This window comes from Rutidosis leptorrhynchoides, chromosome 7 (assembly GCF_046630445.1).
Source record: "Rutidosis leptorrhynchoides isolate AG116_Rl617_1_P2 chromosome 7, CSIRO_AGI_Rlap_v1, whole genome shotgun sequence".
Taxonomy (NCBI): Eukaryota; Viridiplantae; Streptophyta; class Magnoliopsida; order Asterales; family Asteraceae; genus Rutidosis; species Rutidosis leptorrhynchoides.
The window spans coordinates 6,047,892-6,070,018 of NC_092339.1; the positions used below are offsets into that span (position 1 = coordinate 6,047,892).

Here is a 22,127-nt window from a genome sequence, read left to right on the forward strand (position 1 = left end):
CTTTCGACTGAAATGACTACCTTTACAAAAACGACTTGTAACTTATTTTTCCGACTATAAACCTATACTTTTTCTGTTTAGATTCATAAAATAGAGTTCAATATGAAATCATAGCAATTTGATTCACTCAAAACGGATTTAAAATGAAGAAGTTATGGGTAAAACAAGATTGGATAATTTTTCTCATTTTAGCTACGTGAAAATTGGTAACAAATCTATTCCAACCATAACTTAATCAACTTGTATTGTATATTATGTAATCTTGAGATACCATAGACACGTATACAATGTTTCGACCTATCATGTCGACACATCTATATATATTTCGGAACAACCATAGACACTCTATATGTGAATGTTGGAGTTAGCTATACAGGGTTGAGGTTGATTCCAAAATATATATAGTTTGAGTTGTGATCAATACTGAGATACGTATACACTGGGTCGTGGATTGATTCAAGATAATATTTATCGATTTATTTCTGTACATCTAACTGTGGACAACTAGTTATAGGTTACTAACGAGGACAGCTGACTTAATAAACTTAAAACATCAAAATATATTAAAAGTGTTGTAAATATATTTTGAACATACTTTAATATATATGTATATATTGTTATAGGTTCGTGAATCAACAGTGGCCAAGTCTTACTTCCCGACGAAGTAAAAATCTGTGAAAGTGAGTTATAGTCCCACTTTTAAAATCTAATATTTTTGGGATGAGAATACATGCAGGTTTTATAAATGATTTACAAAATAGACACAAGTACGTGAAATTACATTCTATGGTTGAATTATCAAAATCGAATATGCCCCTTTTTATTAAGTCTGGTAATCTAAGAATTAGGGAACAGACACCCTAATTGACGCGAATCCTAAAGATAGATCTATTGGGCCTAACAAACCCCATCCAAAGTACCGGATGCTTTAGTACTTCAAAATTTATATCATATCCGAAGGGTGTCCCGGAATGATGGGGATATTCTTATATATGCATCTTGTTATTGTCGGTTACCAGGTGTTCACCATATGAATGATTTTTATCTCTATGTATGGGATGTGTATTGAAATATGAAATCTTGTGGTCTATTGTTACGATTTGATATATATAGGTTAAACCTATAACTCACCAACATTTTTGTTGACGTTTAAAGCATGTTTATTCTCAGGTGAACATTAAGAGCTTCCGCTGTTGCATACTAAAATAAGGACAAGATTTGGAGTCCATGTTTGTATGATATTGTGTAAAAACTGCATTCAAGAAACTGATTTCGATGTAACATATTTGTATTGTAAACCATTATGTAATGGTCGTGTGTAAACAGGATATTTTAGATTATCATTATTTGATAATCTACGTAAAGCTTTTTAAACCTTTATTTATGAAATAAAGGTTATGGTTTGTTTTAAAAATGAATGCAGTCTTTGAAAAACGTCTCATATAGAGGTCAAAACCTCGCAACGAAATCAATTAATATGGAACGTTTTTAATCAATAAGAACGGGACATTTCACTTCTTGCGGCCTTGCGCCTCGTATTTAGAAGCAGACACAAGGTGATTCTTGCGTCTTTGCGCCTTTTTATTAAGCAGGCGCAAGGTTCTTCTTGCGTCCTTGCGCCTATTTTTGAAACATACGCAAGGTTCATCTTGCGACCTTGCGCCACAAAATTTTTATTATTCTTGTAACACTAGCTTGTGCATTCAATATTATAACATATGAAGTAACACACGAAACCACATCATAAAATACTAATTAAAAAATATTACAACAATGGAAGACATCACACCTTAATTTGTTCCTGAAAATAAACGTATTCTAGGAACTAATTACTACCTAAATTGTACGTTGGATAAAACTGAGATTGATAAGCTTGAGATGGTTCGACTGTCTCTTTCGCCTTCGAGGTTGTGTTTCTTGCCCGTTGAGAAGTTGATTCACCTGTTCGGTCATAAGCAGCTGGGCATGTTGATCGAGAATGACCTGGTTCTTTGCAACGACTACAAGTTCTTACTTTTTTTGAAGTTTCTTCACCTTTTGAAGGAATGCGTTTTTTACCTTTAGGACGTCCAGGTTGTCTTTTCTTTAGAACTGGGGGGTGTACAAGTTGCAAAATCCCGGGAACCGGATCCGACCATTCAGACCGATGGGGGAGAGGAAGAATGTGTTCGGAATACGTATTTATGTATGTTTGAGTGCTGAACCAATGTGATACATAACAACTAATATCCTCCACTCCGAAGTGTCGTGCTGATGCAATCACATGACCGCAGGGTATGCCTGATAATTGCCATTGACCACATGAACAAGTTCTATCTTGTAGATTAACCAACCCATTTTTTCGTCCATCATGTACCTCTATTAGATCATTTGTCGATGGAAATGCTCGCCATCTTCTTGATTTGTCCGTCCTCTTAGCTAGCTTACGTTCAACATATGGAGTAACCGGTGAAGTAAGACTAACTGATTTGTTGCGATGTTTGAAATACCAATCCTGTATTGAACAACGAAAAAATTCGAACAACATGCAAACGGGTAGTTTACGAGCATGTCTTGATAGAGAGTTTATAGACTCTACACTGTTGCTTGTAAGGTATGAATACCTAATATGAGTAGATTGACTTCTGGACCATCTACTGATACCATCCTCACATAGAACTTTATAAGACGCTTTCAATCTCCTTCGAAATACATCCAGATGATCATGAAAATCCGACGCACGGTACGCCTTAACCATTTTCCAAAAGTGCCATTCGAAGAATTTCATCTTGTTGGATTTAGTTTTGATGTTCATGAATAAATGACGTGCACAATGAGCGTGAAACGCTTCCGGAAACACGTTTGCAATGCCGTGTGCTATTGAAGCAGCACGATCAGAAATAAAAGTAATCTCTGACATACGATCAACCATACCATAACTCAATAAATGATCTCTTAGGTTACCAAAAAACCATGACCAAACACTGTTTGTCTCGCCTTCACCAATTCCATAAGCCAATGGCAAAATTCCATTATTGCCATCCATCGCAACAGCAACTAAATTAGTACCCAGGTACCCACCCTTTAAATGTGCAGCATCGACGATGATTATCGGGCGGACATGTTTCACAAATGATCGAATCTGCATGAAATTTTCACAGTAAATCAAATATTATTAATAAAGACCTCATACACCATACGCAAGGCGCAAGGTTTTTATTGCGTCATTGCGTATTAGTTGGCGCAAGGTGACCCTTGCGCCTTTGCGTATGGTGTACATATTAAAAGGTGGTTTTTTCTAAAATATATTTACTTACAACTACTCCAATGGACATGTAACACATCACAAATTTATTTTCTTTATCGGTAACCAAATTGGTGATGGTCCCCGGGTTGTGGATCTTAAGGTTATGAAGGTAAATGGGAAGCATTCTAAAGGAGTCATCACTACTGCCACGTAACATCTCTATTGCTTGACACTTGGCCCTCCATGCTTGATTGTATGATACACTCACTCTAAACCGATTAGCTACATCATCACGTATATCTTTTGGTTTATACTCTCGATTAGCAGCCTTGAACGAATCCATAAGAATACTACCCAACACCTTTTTAGTAGCATGTTTATTGTTTCCCATAATTTGTGTGCGTGAGCAAGTGTGTACGTCATGCAACTTTTTAACCATAAAGTTTTCAGTGTGTCTTATTTTGTATGCACTACATTTCCACTCACAATTTGGCAACACACATTTAGCGGTGTACCGAGATTTGTCTGACTTTACAGGCTTTATTTGAAAGTTTTCTTCAAGGCATTTTGTAAATAGCTGGTTTAGGAATTCTTCCTTGTTCGAAAACGTTTGACGAACTTTGACCAAATCAGATACCTGATACGTGGTTGGAATTGGGGTCGTAAATTCTGGGTTTTCTTCATCTTGCTGACTGTGTAGAGTTGGCATATTCCAGAATACATCTTGTTTTTCTTCATCTTCTTCATCTTCATCTTCCTCGTCACTTGCTTCATCCGATTCACTAGACCCAACAACAGGTATAAACGGGTTCTCTATTTTTTTTATTTTACACACGTTCTCGGCGCCATGGTTGAAGAAGTCAAATTCTTCTGTGTTTGGAGGTGGTATTTCAGCCTGTTTTTCTTCCGAATAGTGTGTTTCGAGGTTTGGTTCGGAATTGTGTATTTCATCCTGTTCTTTTTGCAGATGGTGAGTTTGTTTGTTTGGTTGAGACTCGAGAATACGGAGGTTTTGTTGGAGATGGTGTGTTTGTGGATTTTGTTGGGGCTGGTGTGTTTGTGAATTTTGTCCGGGTTGAAGCATTCTAACTTTGTCGACAACATAAATATCAATAGGCTCGTTTGTGACAGCGTGTTTTAAAAACTCAAAAAAATCTTCATGATCATCAGTAATATCAAAAATATGATTATTATCAATATATCTTAGCGAAACAGGTGCATTAGGTGGCAATTCAATTTTTTTGAGAATTTTCCTTAACAATAGTCTTCGATTTATTGGTTTTTGTGGAGCAAGTGGTAGTTTTAATCTGGTTCTAAAACAGTCAAGAGGCAGATACATAGGTATGTTGTTAACAAATTCAAAATTACCTCCACAACATACATGAACAACAAATGCTTCATCATTACTACAGCTCATTAAGACAGAAATTAGTGAAAAAATAGATAAAAGTTGGTACCTTAACGATGCTCTAATGACTTGATCTTTTTGAAAATGAAGTAAAATAAAATTATTAATCTGGAGTTCTAGCCTCATTAAATAGACAGGTACATAATCTTATCCGTAAAGGTACAAAGAATCCAAAAAAATCTTATCCAGAAATCAGGAAAAATCCATTCTGATAAGGCGCAAGGCGCAAGGACGCAAGGACGCAAGCCCTTATCCTTGCGCCTTGCGTTTACACGCAAAGGCGCAAGCCGCAAGGTCGCAAGGTCTAAAGATACTTGCGCCTTGCGCGGGCAAATTCTCAAAAAAAAAAAAGGGGGGTTCCAGCTCAGAAAAGGCCAAAAAAATGGGTATTTTGGTGATTGACCCAAATTTTTAACTTCCACTGAAGTGGGTTAGCAATTCAAAATCTAAGATACATGCCTATAGTTAGCTATGTAGTGACGTATTTTCAGATCATCATTTTTTAAGTAGTTGAAATAATAACTATATATGTAACATATTTATGTGAAATTAGAATTTGTTTTCATCCTTTCATATGGATCCCCTTTAAGTCGTTAAGGGCAGTGACGATTCTAGGATCAAAACCCAATGGAGTCCCAAAATTTTATTTGATAATTTTCTTGCACAAAATTGAGAGAGAAACATAATCAAGAAAGTTACTCGTCTCCGATGGAAAAAAATCATGCTTCTGCCACTGCCCATACCCCACTTATGTGGGATTGCTATTGACTAAAGTAATTAACAAGAAACATAATCAAGAAAGTTACTTGCTACAATGTTATTGTAATTGTTTAATGGACAGTATGGTTGATCAATGTTGCTCTCTCCGTCCCTAATTTTGTAGTTCATATTTTATTTTTGAATGTTCCAAATTAATTGTCCACTTCCATAAATAGAAAATAATAAAAAGATTAAGTTCTATTATGCATTTAATGTATGTAGATAGAAATAGAAAAAGAAATGTAAGGATAAAATTGAAAAGTAAATAAAAAGTATAACTTTTCTGACATTTTCTTAAATTATACGTAGTATGTGTTTAATATATTCAATACTCATACTATAAAATTATAAATAAGCTAATTTCAAATACTTTATTAGTCTAAACTATCAAATTATAATCTCTAAAAATTTATGGGGTCCCAGTATTATATTTAGTGGTGTCCTATACCGAAAAAAATAAAATTTTGCAATAAATTTTGAAAAACTAGTGGTGTCAACGGACCCCGTTGCTTCCTTACTAAACTCGCCACTGCTTAAGGGCATAGTTCCGTGCTTCTAGTTTGATACCACTAGGTGAGCAACTAAGATCTTTGTAGTATAAGCTTAACAAAACCTGTATACTTGCCATGCAATCCTAAATTATAGTAATTAATCATGATTTACTAACAATTTACATGTTTTTAATGATTTGGCAGCACAAAATAGTATATAATACTCATTTTTTCTAATACTCCGTATTAAATTTTAAAAAAGCACATTAGCACATTTTTTTTTTGTAAGCAAGGAAACTCTCATATGAACGAGCAAAACTGTTTGGAAAATAAACTACAATCTCAATATTTACTTGATTACACACATACATACCACAATACAACAACGTTGATAATTAGATATCATATTTTACACAATGATATTCCAATCGACCATTATTATTCATAAAGTAGTCGTACATAACTTGATCGATGAGACCGAATTTAATCACTGTGCCAAAGCACTTGTGCTGTAAACCAAAAGAGCGCCGCCTCCTAAAATTCCAGCCAAGGTAACCGCCCATATCAACAAACCAGTTGTCCCTGTATACTCATTTAAAAACACCACGAATCATTAGCTTTATGTTTTAATATAAACTAATGTTTTTGTTGGCAAACAAATATAAAAGAATAGTTTTCATACCACCAACATAAACATCACCACTTGGAGACCATTCTTCTTCATTGTAAATAGGACTGTATCCATCAACATTAGCACCATACTTGTCCACAAACTGGTAAACACCCTTTCCCTAAAAAAAGATCATGGTTATTTTATAAACAAACTTAAGTCAAAATTTATTTTATTACTAAAAAAATATCGATAAATGTAAAGTAGAAGAATTGAAGTAGATACCTTTGGCTTCCTTCCAGATGCATCTTTGCCTTCCCTTAATGCCATACCACCTCCAATCCCTATTCAAAATTTCTTGCTAATTAATTTTTATTAAAAAAAATACTATAACTAGTCTTTAAAAGGTAAAAAAGTGTACAAGGGATCATTTGATGCACCAGTTTTCACATTTTTAATGCATCAAAAATATTGGTGCATCATAATTCATAACACATGTAGTCACTAGAACACTTTCTACTTTGTTACCTTAACTATTAAATACAGTACCATTTTTATTTAAAAAAAATAGTGTTAATTGATAATTAGAGAGTTTAGTGACTAACCAAAAGGTTTGTCAGTTTTGATCTTTTTGACACCACTAGCAGAAACCTTGAATGATGTTTTTGAGGGAAGGGAAGGAAGACCCTTTACTGCTACTAATGGAGATGAAGGCTTGAGACTCAATGAAGAAGACATCATTGTTGCTGCTGCTGCCATTTTTGTATTTTCTGATCACAATTTATTTTTTTTATTTTTCTTGATTAGTACCTGAAACAAAAGGACGTCTTTTTATTTATGATCAAGATGAATATAATTCACAACTGAACTATCATGGTGATTTCCATTATGACACGTGGCACCCAACCTGTGGTCTAATTCTGGATAATGGATTTCATTGCATTATCTAAATGCACTAAATTTTAAAACATGTAAGCCCCAACTCCTAGATCTCTTGACACGTATAAAAATCCAATATTTCCTAGTCAACATTTATTTTAATGAAAGCATTTACAAAGTAGAGTGTCTAGATACGATGTACAGGGTCTTTGAAAATATATACGGAGTATATTTTATTCTAAATTTTTATTATGAATAGAAAATTGGCCAGTCACAGGTCACTTGCTGTCACTGTTGTAAAAGGCGTCCGTTACGTCCGTTGCGACGACCGTTGCGGCGTTTTGGTGACTAAACCGTTTTGACCCCGTCCCGTTTTCTTATAAACCGGTCAACGGTCAAAAGTCAGGTCAAATGCAGAAAAAATTAGGTCAACGCCGGTCAAAAGTCAGAAATTCTGTTAAAATCGGTCATAAGTCGGTCAAATCAATCAAAATTGACTTAGTTTAATATTCCATTTTGTATTATATTAACGCTAATAGCAATTATAGGTACAAACTTGTCAACGAAGGTTTTTTAGCTCTAAAATATGCTTAAATATATATTTATATATATAAAAGTCAACATCAGTCAACATCCGTTTCGACCCCGCCTCGGCCTCGTTTTTTCCGTTGCGACGTTTTGAGGTCGCTACCGTTTCGGCCCCGTCTCGCGTCTTTTTCAACCTTGCTGTTATATAATTGGAAAATTCAGAAAAAGAAAACGGAAAAGAAAGGGATTCGAACCCTACATACAAAAGCCATCATTGAACGATAGATAATATACTTTTCCCCCACGTCAGTATGTAATATTCAAATTCAAATTCAAATTAAGGTACAAACAAAAAAACGGGTCGGGTTATGAATACTACACATACCAATTGGCTGGCTTCATTTTCGGCGGGTGTTAGTATTTATTTATTTTTAATATTTTATAGTTTAATTATAAATACCTAGCTTAAACCCTTCCACACTAATCCAGAATTCATTTTAGGCAGAGAGTGGGGGTGTTGTGTGTATGTATCGATCAAGGAAGCAAAGGGGAAATCTATTAATCTGAGCTCAGGATTCATCATTTATCTTAACCTAACATATCTCCATTTAAGCTTTTGGAGGTTTTGACATAAACCCTAGAAATTTAAGGTATGTGAATATGTTACGAAGCTTTTGATTTGATGAACTAATTGAATTAATATGCTCATCTGCATAAGGAATGTAGTCATTAACTCACTGAGTTTAAGATGATTGTTATTAAATTCATACTGAATTTTTTTTATTCGACTTATTAGATGGAGCATGATCAGCAGCAGCAGGTTACGGGTTCAACGTGTGACAAATTGCCTCATCTATCTTCAAAATATCCATGGTTTATTTTAAAGATGAAGACGTCACTGGTACAGAATTTTTCTCTGCACTACACGACCCGTTGATTAGATATCAGTGTGATATTCCTGAATTTAATGGGAAACGTATTCGAGGTTGTTGCCATGGCTGGTTGATTCTATCAAACCATCCGGATAATGACATGTGGTCTCTTTGGAACCCAGTGAGTTTAAAGATGATATGTCTTCCCCGTCTGATTTTGAAAAAGGGTGATGGTAAATCTATCGAAGAATGTTTATTGACGGCTCCTCCCGATGATCCCGCTTCAATCCTCCTGTTAACAAGACACGATGCATCTACATTTGTGTTTTGTCTGCTGAATGGTAAACGTAAGACGATGAAATGGGCTGAAATTTCCTACGCTAAACAGCTCAAGAGATTATCATCTGAATGTGAATTCATACATTCGCTAACTTGTTGCAATGGTACGATATATGCCTTAAGTTACGATGACTGTTCTGATACGATTGTCTTACAGGTTGAGATTGTAGTAAAGGAAGGAAAAGTTATGATTAAACTACCGCGGTTTGGGGAGGGTCCTGAGACTTATTGTAGACGTTATGGGAAGAGATTTGATTTAGTGAAAGGATATGGTAAGGAACTCTTCTACATTAAGGTTAGTTACCTCAAAAATACTAAGAAAATTGAAGAGGTGTCTCTGTTTAGTTTAGACACGACTGGTATAGATTTGGAAGAATTGGAAGGGATTACTCAAGAAATGTGGGAACAAGTGACTGACTTGAAAGACTCTGTCTTTTATGCGGATCTTGGTCCTGATGGGTCAGTATTTTATAACCCTGCGGTTGCATCTGAGTTAGGGGGTTATATACACATTCGTGTCGAAGAAGAAGAAATACTATACTCATATCGTGTCAAATATAGAACCATTGTGCCATCTGTTATGCCTTCACGGGTGGTCTTAACAACCTATGTGCTGATGTGGGAAGGAAGGTAATGATTTTAGTTTATTTATTATGCTTATGTATCATATATTATTATTATTATCATATTACTATTATACGTCTTATATTGCAATGAATGAATGAAGTTAATACTTGATCATGTAGGCTAGAAGACGATCATGTAGAAGAAGTCAAATGCATAGCTACCTTTAAACAAGTGAATAATGTTTCATGCCTGCACAATATTCCATTTGATTTTTTGAAGATGATTATGGAATTTTGTGTTGGTGTGGAGTACCTCAATTTTCTTGCTACATGCAAACTTTGTCGAGAAGCAGCACCTTCAATACAATGGAGCAACGAGTCATCATTAAAAAGCACCTAGGAGTAATTGCAACTCACAATATTTTATGATGAGTTGTGATGAAGAAAAAGTTTTACTAGTTGTTGTGAGTGAGGTTGGAGAAGTTGAAGTGTTTAAGTTAAACCAATGTGGAGATAAGTTGGAGAAAATAGACAGTATAGGGAAACACTCGATTTATATTGGCGGTACAACATCCATTTGCATCGATGCAAAAAAGCATGAAATGGAAAACAAGATTTTCTTCCCTGAGCTAGTTTGGTATTCAATGGAAACACACATGTATCACACATTTGATGGGAAAACTGTGAAAAGATGTTGCGGGGGTTTTTTGGGAATGAAAACTCATTTCAACTATCATGCTTGGATAGAACCAAGTTGGTGTTAGCTAGTTAACTTTATTAATACCATAGTTTAGATAACCGAGTGTTTAGAGATTTTGTTACTTTTATGATAGTATGGTTAAATCCTATTTTGCTTTGATGCCTTCTGCTAAAATACTGGTAAACTGATTTTGTAGTTTTCGCTTGGTTTTATTACTTGTTGTTCGTCCGTAGTGACATTTAATATCTTTATATATTCTCTATTATTTATATATTTATATTTATTTATATATTATTTTTTTAATAAGTGTGTGAGGCTATTTTTTGTTTGTTTGTGTGGTGGGGGGGTGGGGGGGGGGGGGGGGGGGGGGGGGTGTCTTTTAGAAGCATTGATTCACTTGTATACTAAGATGCTCACTGGTATACTTTATAGGGAGACTGTTATTTGGTTTAATTCCAATTCAAAATGTATGCTTTCGTCTGACGTCAGCTGCTTATAAAATACTAGCATTAAAACTGAAATAGGTATGTGAGTGTTTGATTTCTGGAAGCCAGAAATATGCTATGTTTGCAAATTGCAAAATAATTGCAGTCAGAAGAGCACAAGTTATACTCTTAAAGGTGCAATCCAAATTGGCCTTTTTTTTTACTCCTTCTAAACTGACTGACTGACTGACTTTATAGTGTAGCATTGTAGCTATAGCCTATAGCCTATGAATTGCTTTGTGATAAGGAGCATGTGGTTAAAGGAGCATTGTACGGCTATTTACAATTTTAATTTTGTGGATGTATGCAGTCAACTTTTGGACTACCGCTTTAATGCTTATTGTTGGAGGTGTATGTCTTGCTTGTTTTATGTAGTTTACTTGTTCGTTTAAAGATGTTTATCGGGCTTAATCCGATAGAGACAAAGCGTAGACTGATATACTGATATATTTCATTCATCATAAGTTTGATGTTAAATCATTAATAGACAGATATGATGTTTGACTATTTTCTCTAAACCATGCTCGATTGGTGATTTTAATGGCAACTATGTATGCGCTTTTTTACTGTGTAAAAGCTCAAGCCCTATGGTCTGGTGTATCGGTATCGTTCAACCTTGCATTTTTCTTTACGGGGTGGATGTTTTACTGCCATTTTACAAAATGTCTCCCTTTTTTAACAGATTTGCCCGAATTGGTATCTCTATTCAGGCTCTACTTGTACACCCGGATAAAAACATGAGAAGTCCTCTTGCAAATGAATCTTTCAAAAGGATTCAATGTGCATATGAGGTAAGTGTCATCTGTTTTACTTGGAGTATACAATGTGGGTTTGGATACGGGTCGGTTTGCGGTTGGGTTGACCCGTAAGTGCACTTGTTGTGCACTCCAAATAGTAGGAAGTTGTATGCACTAGTATCTACTTCAGAGTTTAGATCACTTACCTGTTTTATCTTCTAGATTTGTTGTGATAAAACCCAACCCCGAAATTGCCATGTCAAATCTCCCCTACTGGTTACTGAATTTGTAGATATTTGTACGAGTCACTAATCTGGTATAAACAAGAATCTAAGAGTCTGTCTGACAAGTCCCCGACTACTTTTCTCTACTTTCTGGGTAGAGAAAGGACTTGTTTCTATTCTCGGATAGGGGAAGGATTGTCTACATCTCACCTCCCCCATACACCACTCATTGTGGTATTGGGTTTTGTTGTTGTTGTTGTTGTTGTTGTTGTTGTTGTATGCATGTCCATTTCGACAATTAAATTCTCTAACTTGCATTTTTTACATGCTCATCGTCTTTTTGGGGCCACAGCAGGACACTCGTGACTACTGCGCTCAGAGGAATCAAGACGTATACCATTAGGACCAAGTCTAAGGCGAGATGGTGTCAGGTGGGACTATCATTATTGAAAAGTAAAAAGCTACATATTTTTATAATAATCTATGTTCGTTGTTTTACTCTAACTTTTGACTAATTGTCTTTTTTTAATGATTGTAGTCGATATCATTAAGCAAAGAACGGGTGGGTAGAATGCACAGGCTCACTTGTGTTTGATGACCGGCCTCGTCACTCGTCAGGTTTGGAGATCAGTTTTTATGTATCAGAGTAACATTGTGTTTTTTAGCATTTAAAACATATACTGTATGCTTCTTTTAAAAAAAAAAATAAATATATATATACTGTATGGTATGATATGGCTTTATTGGCTCTTGATTTTTCACAAACACCCGTCTATGTGAAAGATTATACCCTAAACATGATTCGTGCTTTGCTAATACTTAATAAATCTTTCATATAGATGGAAAATCCACGTGCTTTTGTTTGTGCCAAGAGCAGGTATTTGACGTGTCGGAATCAGCCATTTGTCAGGTTAATTTCAAACTTTATATTCGTGTTACTAGTGTAAGAAGCTAAACGTATTAATATATAGGGGACGGCGCTACACATATCGACCAAGTTTTCATGTAAACATGGTGGGATTGGGGAAAGGTCAACGATCAAACTTTAAGTAGATATTCATGGGATTTGGATGCAAAAATGACAGATGAAGAGGAAGAACTCGAGGTATGGTTACAACAAGCCATAGAAAAAGTTGGAGCCTGTACGATTAATCACAAAAAGAGAGGAAAGAAACAAGGGAATCGAATGTCTCATCAAGTAGGCATTGCCCGAACGGTACATATCCAGGTTCATGGGTGTAGAACATCTTGAGTTCGAATCTCGTTGGCCACATTTCTGTTTGTCTTATGGCAGTTGTCAGTGACTCTTAACTTTGCCCTTAGTAAAAAAGGGAATCGAATGTCTCAATGATCATCATTAGTCTTATTAGAAGAAGATTAACAGTGGTCCTACTCATACCATGCCAATACAAAAACCGAACAAGTAACAAGAGGCCGGGTAGAAGATGTGTTGACCGATTCGATAGATAGGTGTAAATAACTTGTAGTTCTCTTGAAGATTTCAAAAGCATAATGCAGTTGGCAAAACTGGGTGGAAGATTTTAATTATAATTAATAATTATAGTTTATAGTTATTAGTTCTTCGTGGCTGAGTGTACACTATACATCTGTTATAAAAGGATGAAAAAAAGAAACAAGCAGCCTAAGTGGTCTGAAATAGTTATCTGCTAATGAGTTTGGGTCTCAACTACAATAAAAAAGCGGGAAATTCACCCAAATACACTATTTTTTAAACTTTTATTCCAAAATACACTTTCGAGGAAAAAATTGTCTATTTACACCATTAGGTCGACCACCAGTTGGGTCGACTACCCCTTTACCCGGTCGACCACTTTAGTTTTCAAGGTAGTCGACCTCCATTCTTCATTGTTGTTGGTCGACTACTTCAGTTCTATGGTCGACCTAAGGGTCGACCAAATTGTAGGCTTAAACTCGGTCGACTAACATAGTCGACCACAGTTGCTTTGTAGTCGACCGATAAGTTGGTCGACTAATCATAAAAACATACTACTAGTGGATAAGATATATCAGATAAGATTATTGCGAATTTAGATAAGGTTTTTGGGATTTTAGATAAGGATTTCGATTTTGTTTCACGACTATAAATATCCCCACATTTTACTTAATTCCTACTCAACCTTTCCTTGGAGATTTATTTACCATTATGTGTTGTGTTGTGTTACCATCCAATTTAGTGAAATAAACTTTAATTTGAACAACAAATATTATCTATTATCTCATACTACATTTATGGATTACACAACAAATAACACAACTTACAGACATATAACATACACGACAGTTAAACAGAAAACATACGAACACACATACCTATCATCCATGACAGTTAAACACATTTAAAACACAAAGAAGAAGCTAATCATCACTCAAATTGTAAGTGGAGCCAAATTGTGTTGAGCATGAGTCTTCACGTTTTCCTTTACCCTTGCCCTTTATCAACCCCTTCGGCTTTGCCTTTGTTTTTGAGTTACACTTGGACTTTTGTTTACCTTCAGAAAGATCATAATGTGCGGTGCAAGTTGATCTAGTATGTCCATATTCCAAGCAACGACTGCATTTTCTTTTAGATTTGAAATTGTCTTTGTCCTCTCCTTGTGACGGTATACGAGCAGTACTCTTCGGTCTACCCGATTGTCGCTTTGTAACCAATGGCGGTAGGACGGTTTGTAGGTGTCCTGGATCTATCCATTCATAAATATGATCTAGCGGGTTAATATCTTCCATGTATGCCGACTTGTACGTTTCAGTGTGGAAATACTTCTGAACGTGTGTAGTAACGTTACGTAGGACAAAATACCTTGCTACTGCCATTACATGTCCACAGGGTATACCGGAAAACTGCCATTGTTTACATGTGCAAGTTTTATGTAACATCCCGTTTTTCCCGTACGTATTGAAAGGTACATACTTGATCATTTGTACGTTTATAACTCGCTAGCTTATGTGTAAATGTATGAGTATACGTATAGATATATATAAACGTATACTTGATAATGTGTGCATATGCAAGTCTATACGTGGGTTTAGTTAGCGTTAAGTCTTGTGAGACTATTGTTGAAGGCTAGGTGAAAATAGGAAGCGGGTTTGGAATGTACAAATTAAATTAAGTAGAAACTTGTTTATGATGGTCGAACTGTTCAGATGCAGTCCTATGCCGCGCAGCGACAAATGGGTCCGCGCCGCGGCATTGCAAGCATTTCCAGATCAGAAGTCAGGTTAACAAGGGTCATTTTTCCTTCGATATGTCGCGCCGCGACAAATGGGCCGCGCCGCGGCAATGCTGCTAGACAGACTCCGGTTTTATCCCAATTTAAATGACTTTAAGGGGCAAATTGGTAATTTGGTGTATAAATCTGATGGGAGCATTAAATCCCAACCACTCATCCATTTCATTTAATTTCTTTTCCCTTTTCTTTCTAATTTCTCTCCCAAAACTCAACACCCATTTAGATTAAAAGTGAGATTTGAGAGTGAAGGATTGAGGGTTGATCTTTGGAGCAAGAATTAAAGTTGTTCCTTGTATCTCTAGCTACGCGTTGATAGTCTCGGTAAGTTCTAACTCTAAGTTTTGAGTTTTAATTGGTTAATGGCTAGGGTTTTGGTTACTAGAGACTTGTTTGACCCATTTGAGGGTAAAATGGGCGAATTTGGGTTATGTGGTTGTAATGAAACCCTAATAGCCACAAGCTAGGGTTTGGTCTAATGAAAATAGGATTTGTAAGTGTTGACGGTGTTGTTAAGCATTAAACACTTGTTAAAATGTTGTTGAAATGGTAAATAGGTCATGTTTGACAAGTTTGGTAGTGTAAGAGTTAAAATGGGTCAAAAGACTAATGTTGACCTAGTTTGGATGAATTGGGTATGGATTACCCTAAGTTGGTGCTAGTTGAAGTTACTAGACTTTAATTCACTAGCTTTAGTGATTAAAGTCGAGTCTTAGCCATTAAAGGGGCGGTTGTGGTGTGTTTGAGTCATTTAATGCGAGTTGGGTCATTAAATGCTCAAGTAGGTGTAATGTGGTTAATTCCACTAGTTGTGTATTGAAATTGTACTTAATGTATTAGGTACTTTGCTTTGAAGCTCGGAAGTGCATAATCATCACCGAAGTGTTAAGGTGAGTGGAATAATTATATGCGTGCATATATGATGTATTTATTTGTGTAGTATGAGTTGTGAAGTGTCGAGGTGTTAAGACACCACTTCTCAAGTGACGGGTGAAGCATCGAGGTGTTAAGATGCCACCTAGGGGTGAAGTGTCGAGGTGTTAAGGCACCACTCCGTAGAATAGATGGGTGAAGCATCGAGGTGTTAAGATGCCACTCGGGGTGAAGTATCGAAGTGTTAAGATGCCACCCGTGGGGTTAGTGCACAAAGTGTTAAGTGCACTAATGGTTGTTATGAACTCCGACGGTCTTTAAACACCGTTCCCTCATTCGTTTGGTTAACCATGGTTGTGTGTGTGTGGATTGTAGCATATTATATTGTTTAAACTATATGCTATTGTTATGCTAGCTCGTATGGTGGAAGGTTTAGTGTTATACTTGTGATGGTATGGTTACTTATAATGCTAGCATGTATGCGGTAAATGCGTAAGTGATTGCAAGTAAGTAGGCTGTATATGTAAACGTATAATTGTTGCACTCACTAAGCATTAGCTTACCCCTCTCGTTGTTTATCTTTTTAGATGCAGGTGTGGACAAGGGCAAGGGGGTTATTGGGCACTAGGTGTCCTTGTTGATGTTATGATGAAGCTTTTGGAAGTTGACCTACGTTTTGGGTAGTTTAGTCCCAAACCATGCTCAAGGGGTCGTTTGGATTATAAACTATCATTTGTACTTGGTCAAACTTGTATCACATTCATTAATGGCCTTTGTGCCTTTTTGTAAACATTAAACTCGTAGTATGTTTTTAATAAAACGTGTGGAATGGTTTACATATTTAATTGGCGCGTAAATGTGTATCATTTAAAAAAAAAAAATTATCGTACGGAGTACGGGTTGGGTTGTTTCATTTTATCTTGTAGATTGACTTTACCGCTTTTTTTCATATCCAATACCTCAAACTTAACTTGTGATATCGGTTTGACAGTCCAACTAAGAGACTTACAATTTCTTTTACCCAGCTTACGCTCTGCATATGGTGTGACAATTATTGTTAAACAATCAGCAGTGTTTCGGTGTTCCCAAAACCATTGTTGAATTGAAGCTCTAAAGAATTCAAGAAGCATTGTAATCGGGAGTTTCCTCGCATGAACTGACAGTGCGTTCATTGACTCTGCACTATTAGTAGTTAGGTAAGCATACCGAACACGATCTGCATGATGTCTAGACCATCTGTTGAGGCCAACAGTAGTGAGTGTACGTGTACTGTCTGGGATACGTCGTGCTAGTATACCATAGTGGTGATCAAAATCAGATTTTCTATACGCTTTGCACATTTTCCAGTAGTGCCACTCGTAACTTTTAACCCTTTTAGACACACTTTTGAGGTTTCCCAACAAATGTCTAGCACATAGTGCATGAAATACTTCTGGAAATACGTTTGATATGCCAGCAGCTATTGCAGGTGCCCTGTCAGATATAATGGTAAGATTAACAATACAACACCCCGAAGACTGTAGAGAGTCTCTTAGATTACCAAAAAACCATGTCCAATGATCGGTGGTCTCTCCTGCTCCAATACCGTAGGCTAATGGAAGGATTCCATTGTTAGCATCCATAGCGACAGCAATCAAATTAGTCCCCAAGTAATGACTTTTTAAATGAGCCCCATCGACTATGATTACTGGTCGTGCATAGTTAACAAACGAACGTGTCTGCATATTAAAGTATTGAAACATTATTTTTAAATACGAGTTAAATTAATAAGTAAATAAAGAGAGCATTAAACATACCGCTGCACCAATGGACATGTAACTCATAACAAATCTGCCTTTGTTGTCCGTTCGAATGTTGGTTACACTACCTGGGTTAGACAATCTAAGATTATATAGATAATTAGGTAGTATTTGAAAGGAATCTTCAAGACTACCCCTCAACATCTCAATTGCGTAACATTTGGCTTTCCATGCTTGGTGGTATGATAGACTTATTTTAAATCGCGCCGACATTTCAGTCCTTATATCATTCGGTTGATAGACACGACCTTCTTGTTTCATCACCTCTTTCAGTATATTCCCTAGGACCTTCTTGGTGGCATACTTAGAATTTGGGTATTTGAGCACGTGTGTAGATCATTCAACTTCCGTACTTGAAAGTTGTTGCTATCTTGTATACACATAGCAGTAATTTGCCATGAACAATTTGGTGATATGCATGTAGCTGTATACCTTGACTTGTCTGAGTACTTTGGTTTTACCTGGAACCCTTCTGTAACGACCCTGGATTTTCCAACGTTTATTTATTATTAATTATTATTATTAATACGTGTGATTAAACGAATGTATGTTATTACATTTACATGTTGCCATGTTTGCCCGAAGTTGACTTTAATTGCCCGAAACGTCCTTGTGACACACGAAACTTACACGAATAATATTTTCACATATTATTTACATTCATGATTAGTTTTATTAATCATTTTAATTAACTAAGGTTGTTGGTTAATTACTTGGGCTTTTGTTGGACTTTATTTGTTAATTATTGAACTTGGGCTTTGATTAGTGTAATGGACTCTTGAATATTGGGCTTCCAAGCCCACCCTACCTTTTTAAATGGACCTAATTAGCCCATAAGACTTGTAAGTAGTACTTGTACATGGAAACTAGCTAGTTACTTCATTAAGAATCTAGTTAACATATAATCCCCATGAAACCCCATCTAATATCCATCTTTTGTAAGCTTTTCATCCAAGTAACCATTGAACTTCTCCTCCCCTCTTCTTTTTCTGCTGCTGGCCGTGAGCTAGGCCTCATGGGGAGGTGTTTTTGGCTTTCAAATTTTGATAACTTGGCTACTAGTTCTCTCACACTTCATTCATTCCAAACACACACTTGCATACTTTTTTTCCCTCTCCTTTCTCTCTAAACTTTGTAAGTTACAAGACTTTCTTTCTTTCTTCTTTTCTTGTTGAAACCGATTTCAAACACCCCATTTATCATCATCATTCATTGTTTGCTACTTGTATTTGGTTGTTGTTTAAGTTACTTGAAGTTTATTGTTACTTACTTGTTGTTGTTACATACTTGTTACAAGAATCAACTTTCTAGTTAGATTCTTCATATTAATCTTGTATTTTCAAGAACATACAAGAACTAACTTTCTAGTTATGTTCTACATACATTATGTCAAAAGATTCAAAGTTCTTGTGTTGTAACTTATACTTGAAGTACATGAAGTGAACTTAATGTTTACTTTCTAAATCTTTAAAGTATGAAACTCATGAACTTATTTACTTGTTTATTTAGTTTTACTTGCACTTTAATTTTATGATTTCGGTTGTTGTTGGTCAAGTACTACAAGTTAGTCTTGATCTCATATCTCTTGGAACTAAAAGTTAACTTAAAAGTTCAAGAACATGAAAATAAGCTTTCTTTAAATATAAATTTGTATACTTATGCTTGATCTAGACTTTTGGGTCTTGGATATTCAAGATCTAACTAAGAACTATGTTCTACATCTTAAGATCTTGATTAGTTAGTTTATTTTCAAGTTTAGAGTTCAATATTTCTATTATAGTTCATGTAAGTGTCAAACCTAAGACTTTGATGCAACTTTGGTTCATCAAACTACATGCAACTCTTAAGTGAGTTGTGCTTCATGTCTTAGATTTGCACTAGGGTTATGATGGTCAAGACTTGGTTAAGATGATGTAGATACATCAATGATTTGTACACTTGATGCTATATGCATCAAGGATGAGAACCGTGATGAACATCAAGCACCAAGACCACCGGAACTCACTTAAACTTACTGTTTCTGTCCAAACCCTACTGACCTGCTGTTTCTGTAACGGACCAGTAGACCTGGGCTACTGAGACCATGATTTTTAGATAGAACTTTTCAAGTAGATAACTTTTTATATAGGACTCGTCTTAATCCGAGTTACGGTTTAGGATTTATGGCCCTCCGATCATCACTATGTCCTTTAACGTTGTGCAGAAATTTCTGACCTACTCGCACTTAGACCGTCGTCACGGTCAAACGAAGACGAGTTTGCTTCTGTAAATTTTACCACACTTAAGGGACTCATATACGGAGCCATGTCCACTGGTCTCACCTTAATTCAGTAAGGGTAGAGGCCGTGGTGACTGATCGAAGTCAGCCATTGTTTTAAACTACTTTCATAAACGAAACCTACTTTACGTCTTTTGTTTGATGATGAATGATGATGACCCTTAAGACCTTATTTACATACTTTTAAACCTATTAAGACGGTTTACTGACTTAGTACTATTTGCCTTAGGTTGAGGACCTTCGGACCGATTACTTGCACACCTTTTCCGAACCGACTTTACGACTACATTATCATTGTGAGTTATAGCATTCCCTTTTTACTTTAACTTATCTTGGGAACTGAGAATACATGCAGATTTTATGTTTTACATACTAGGCACGAGTACTTAAACTTATATATGTGTGGGTTATACAACGGCATAAACATTCCCTTTAGCTCGGTAACATATAATCATTGGTTTTTGAACCGTGAACGCGAATCTTAGATATGGATCCATAGGGTTTGACATCCCCACTCGGGCTAGTAGCGCTAGCATTTAATGAGTGTTTAATACTTCGTATACATACGCACTTGCCAAGTGTACTTTCAGGGGGTATAAACGTTAAGTTAGTTACCAAGTGCCCACGATTAACATATACTTTATCATACTGTTTTGAAACGCTCTTTGTAGCACTGAAATCTCGTGGCCTACCTTACATACTGTTATACTTAAACTATAGCTCACCAACCTTTGTGTTGACGTTTTTAAGCATGTTTTTCTCAGGTGCTTGAGGTTAGCTTCCGCTGTGTACTAGTCGTGCTGTAGACACCCGCTGCTTAGAGTTGTTATCGCATGGACTACTTTATTTTGCATTCAAACATTAGTACTTTTGAACTATGACTTGTAACGACCATTGTGGTCACATACACTTATTATTTGCTTCTACTTAGTGAAGCAGGCTTTTGGATTGTAAAACATTCGATGTTGGTTTAGACATCACTTTATTTATGAATGAAAACTCTTTTTGAAAACGCATATAGTATTTAACCTTGTAATGATCCTGTTGTTGATGATTCGTACACGATGGTTTTGTACGGGGCATCACATTTGGTATCAGAGCATTGGTTGTAGGGAATTAGGTTGCATTAGTGAGTCTAAGACTGACCCGAGTAGGATTCACTAATAGGACTAATCTACAACTTGCTAGTTTACTTGTTTCCGCTGAACTTACTGCATGCTGCTGCTTACTGTTACTGCTATATGCCGTATGCTACTACATGATTTCACTACTGCATGCTATTACTTGCTTTCGATTGCATGCTACCTTCGTACGATTTGCTGTTATTGCCATGCTACTTATTGTTATACATGATTTAAACTGTTAGCCTAATACGTGCTTGCTTTATGACTTACTGACATGGAAAATTTATTTTCCTTGTTCAGATGTCGGATGTACCACCTGCTAGTGTTTTGGGCAGTTTAGACTCTTCAGCTACTCCACCTACCACCATTGTCGATCCACCGGTCCCGCTACCCATTAGTGATCCCGGCGCTTCTACTTCCGGAGCCAGTAGTAGTACACCTGCCCCAGTGGCTGCTTCCGATGGACACATAGGCCCTACGAAGATTCCAGCTCCGTCTGCTCCCGGACCCTCGGGGTCACAGCCCCGCATCGGTGGGATTGAGATTCCTGCGGAGTTCGGGGAAGGGCCATTTCGTAACCATATGCGCACGCCTTGCCGACGCACTCCCGACGGACGTTTAGTGCCGATTCCGCCAGGCAGACACAGAGAGATGTTGGCCGCCTTCGGACTACCAGTTCAGCCACCCGTGTCACCACCACATGATTCTGATGATCCTTCATCAGATGACTCCTCTACAGATGACTCCAGTGACTCCGACGAAGAGAACCTTGATGACGTACCTATACAGGCGCCCTCCACCCCGCTGAAGAAGCGGTACCGTCTTGACGGCACCGTCATTCCAGGGGTGAATGGAGGTCGTGCTTTCACTGACGCTTTTGGTCGGCGTCGGAGGGTTACTGCCCGTAAGCGGCTTGTGCCGTACCCTGCCGACCCACAGATACGTAAGGCACCTCGTTACGTGCTGACTATTTCTGGAGCTGGG

At 36.7% G+C, this 22,127-nt stretch overlaps 3 protein-coding genes and 1 long non-coding RNA gene across 4 annotated transcripts; 2 read left to right on the forward strand and 2 right to left on the reverse strand.

Moving 5' to 3' along the window:
* Window positions 1-6,203: 6,203 nt before the first annotated feature.
* On the reverse strand, window positions 6,204-7,311 carry LOC139857409 (photosystem II 10 kDa polypeptide, chloroplastic-like). The gene is made up of 4 exons (XM_071846159.1): window positions 7,100-7,311; window positions 6,780-6,838; window positions 6,567-6,675; window positions 6,204-6,466 (listed from the first exon to the last, which is right to left on the reverse strand). The coding sequence occupies exons 1-4, from the start codon at window positions 7,251-7,253 to the stop codon at window positions 6,372-6,374; spliced, it is 417 nt and encodes a 138-aa protein (XP_071702260.1). The 5' UTR covers window positions 7,254-7,311; the 3' UTR covers window positions 6,204-6,371.
* Window positions 7,312-8,865: 1,554 nt separating this feature from the next.
* LOC139858693 (uncharacterized) lies at window positions 8,866-10,553 on the forward strand. The gene is made up of 2 exons (XM_071847529.1): window positions 8,866-9,742; window positions 9,859-10,553. The coding sequence occupies exons 1-2, from the start codon at window positions 8,934-8,936 to the stop codon at window positions 10,076-10,078; spliced, it is 1,029 nt and encodes a 342-aa protein (XP_071703630.1). The 5' UTR covers window positions 8,866-8,933; the 3' UTR covers window positions 10,079-10,553.
* A 1,620-nt stretch (window positions 10,554-12,173) lies between these two features.
* LOC139856812 (uncharacterized) lies at window positions 12,174-13,503 on the forward strand. The gene is made up of 4 exons (XR_011762191.1): window positions 12,174-12,255; window positions 12,363-12,442; window positions 12,664-12,701; window positions 12,796-13,503. It is a non-coding gene; the product is annotated as an uncharacterized lncRNA (long non-coding RNA).
* A 697-nt stretch (window positions 13,504-14,200) lies between these two features.
* LOC139857918 (uncharacterized) lies at window positions 14,201-21,613 on the reverse strand. The gene is made up of 3 exons (XM_071846768.1): window positions 21,506-21,613; window positions 16,902-17,660; window positions 14,201-14,683 (listed from the first exon to the last, which is right to left on the reverse strand). Exons 1-3 carry the CDS (start codon window positions 21,611-21,613, stop codon window positions 14,201-14,203), a joined length of 1,350 nt encoding a protein of 449 aa, XP_071702869.1.
* Window positions 21,614-22,127: the final 514 nt, after the last annotated feature.

Bases quoted from the DNA above. Each gene is read 5' to 3' on its own strand.
- LOC139857409 (XM_071846159.1), bottom strand. From the start codon at position 7,253: ATGGCAGCAGCAGCAACAATGATGTCTTCTTCATTGAGTCTCAAGCCT. The intron at 6,839-7,099 runs GTTAGTCACTAA...AATTTTGAATAG, and splicing joins CAAAACTGACAAACCTTTTG to GGATTGGAGGTGGTATGGCA. The intron at 6,676-6,779 runs GTATCTACTTCA...ATCTTTTTTTAG, and splicing joins CATCTGGAAGGAAGCCAAAG to GGAAAGGGTGTTTACCAGTT.
- LOC139858693 (XM_071847529.1), top strand. From the start codon at position 8,934: ATGTGGTCTCTTTGGAACCCAGTGAGTTTAAAGATGATATGTCTTCCC. The intron at 9,743-9,858 runs GTAATGATTTTA...TTGATCATGTAG, and splicing joins GTGCTGATGTGGGAAGGAAG to GCTAGAAGACGATCATGTAG.
- LOC139857918 (XM_071846768.1), bottom strand. From the start codon at position 21,613: ATGTGTCCATCGGAAGCAGCCACTGGGGCAGGTGTACTACTACTGGCT. The intron at 17,661-21,505 runs GTAGGTGGAGTA...TTTAATATGCAG, and splicing joins CCGGTGGATCGACAATGGTG to ACACGTTCGTTTGTTAACTA. The intron at 14,684-16,901 runs GTATTGGATATG...AAACAATGGCAG, and splicing joins TATCACAAGTTAAGTTTGAG to TTTTCCGGTATACCCTGTGG.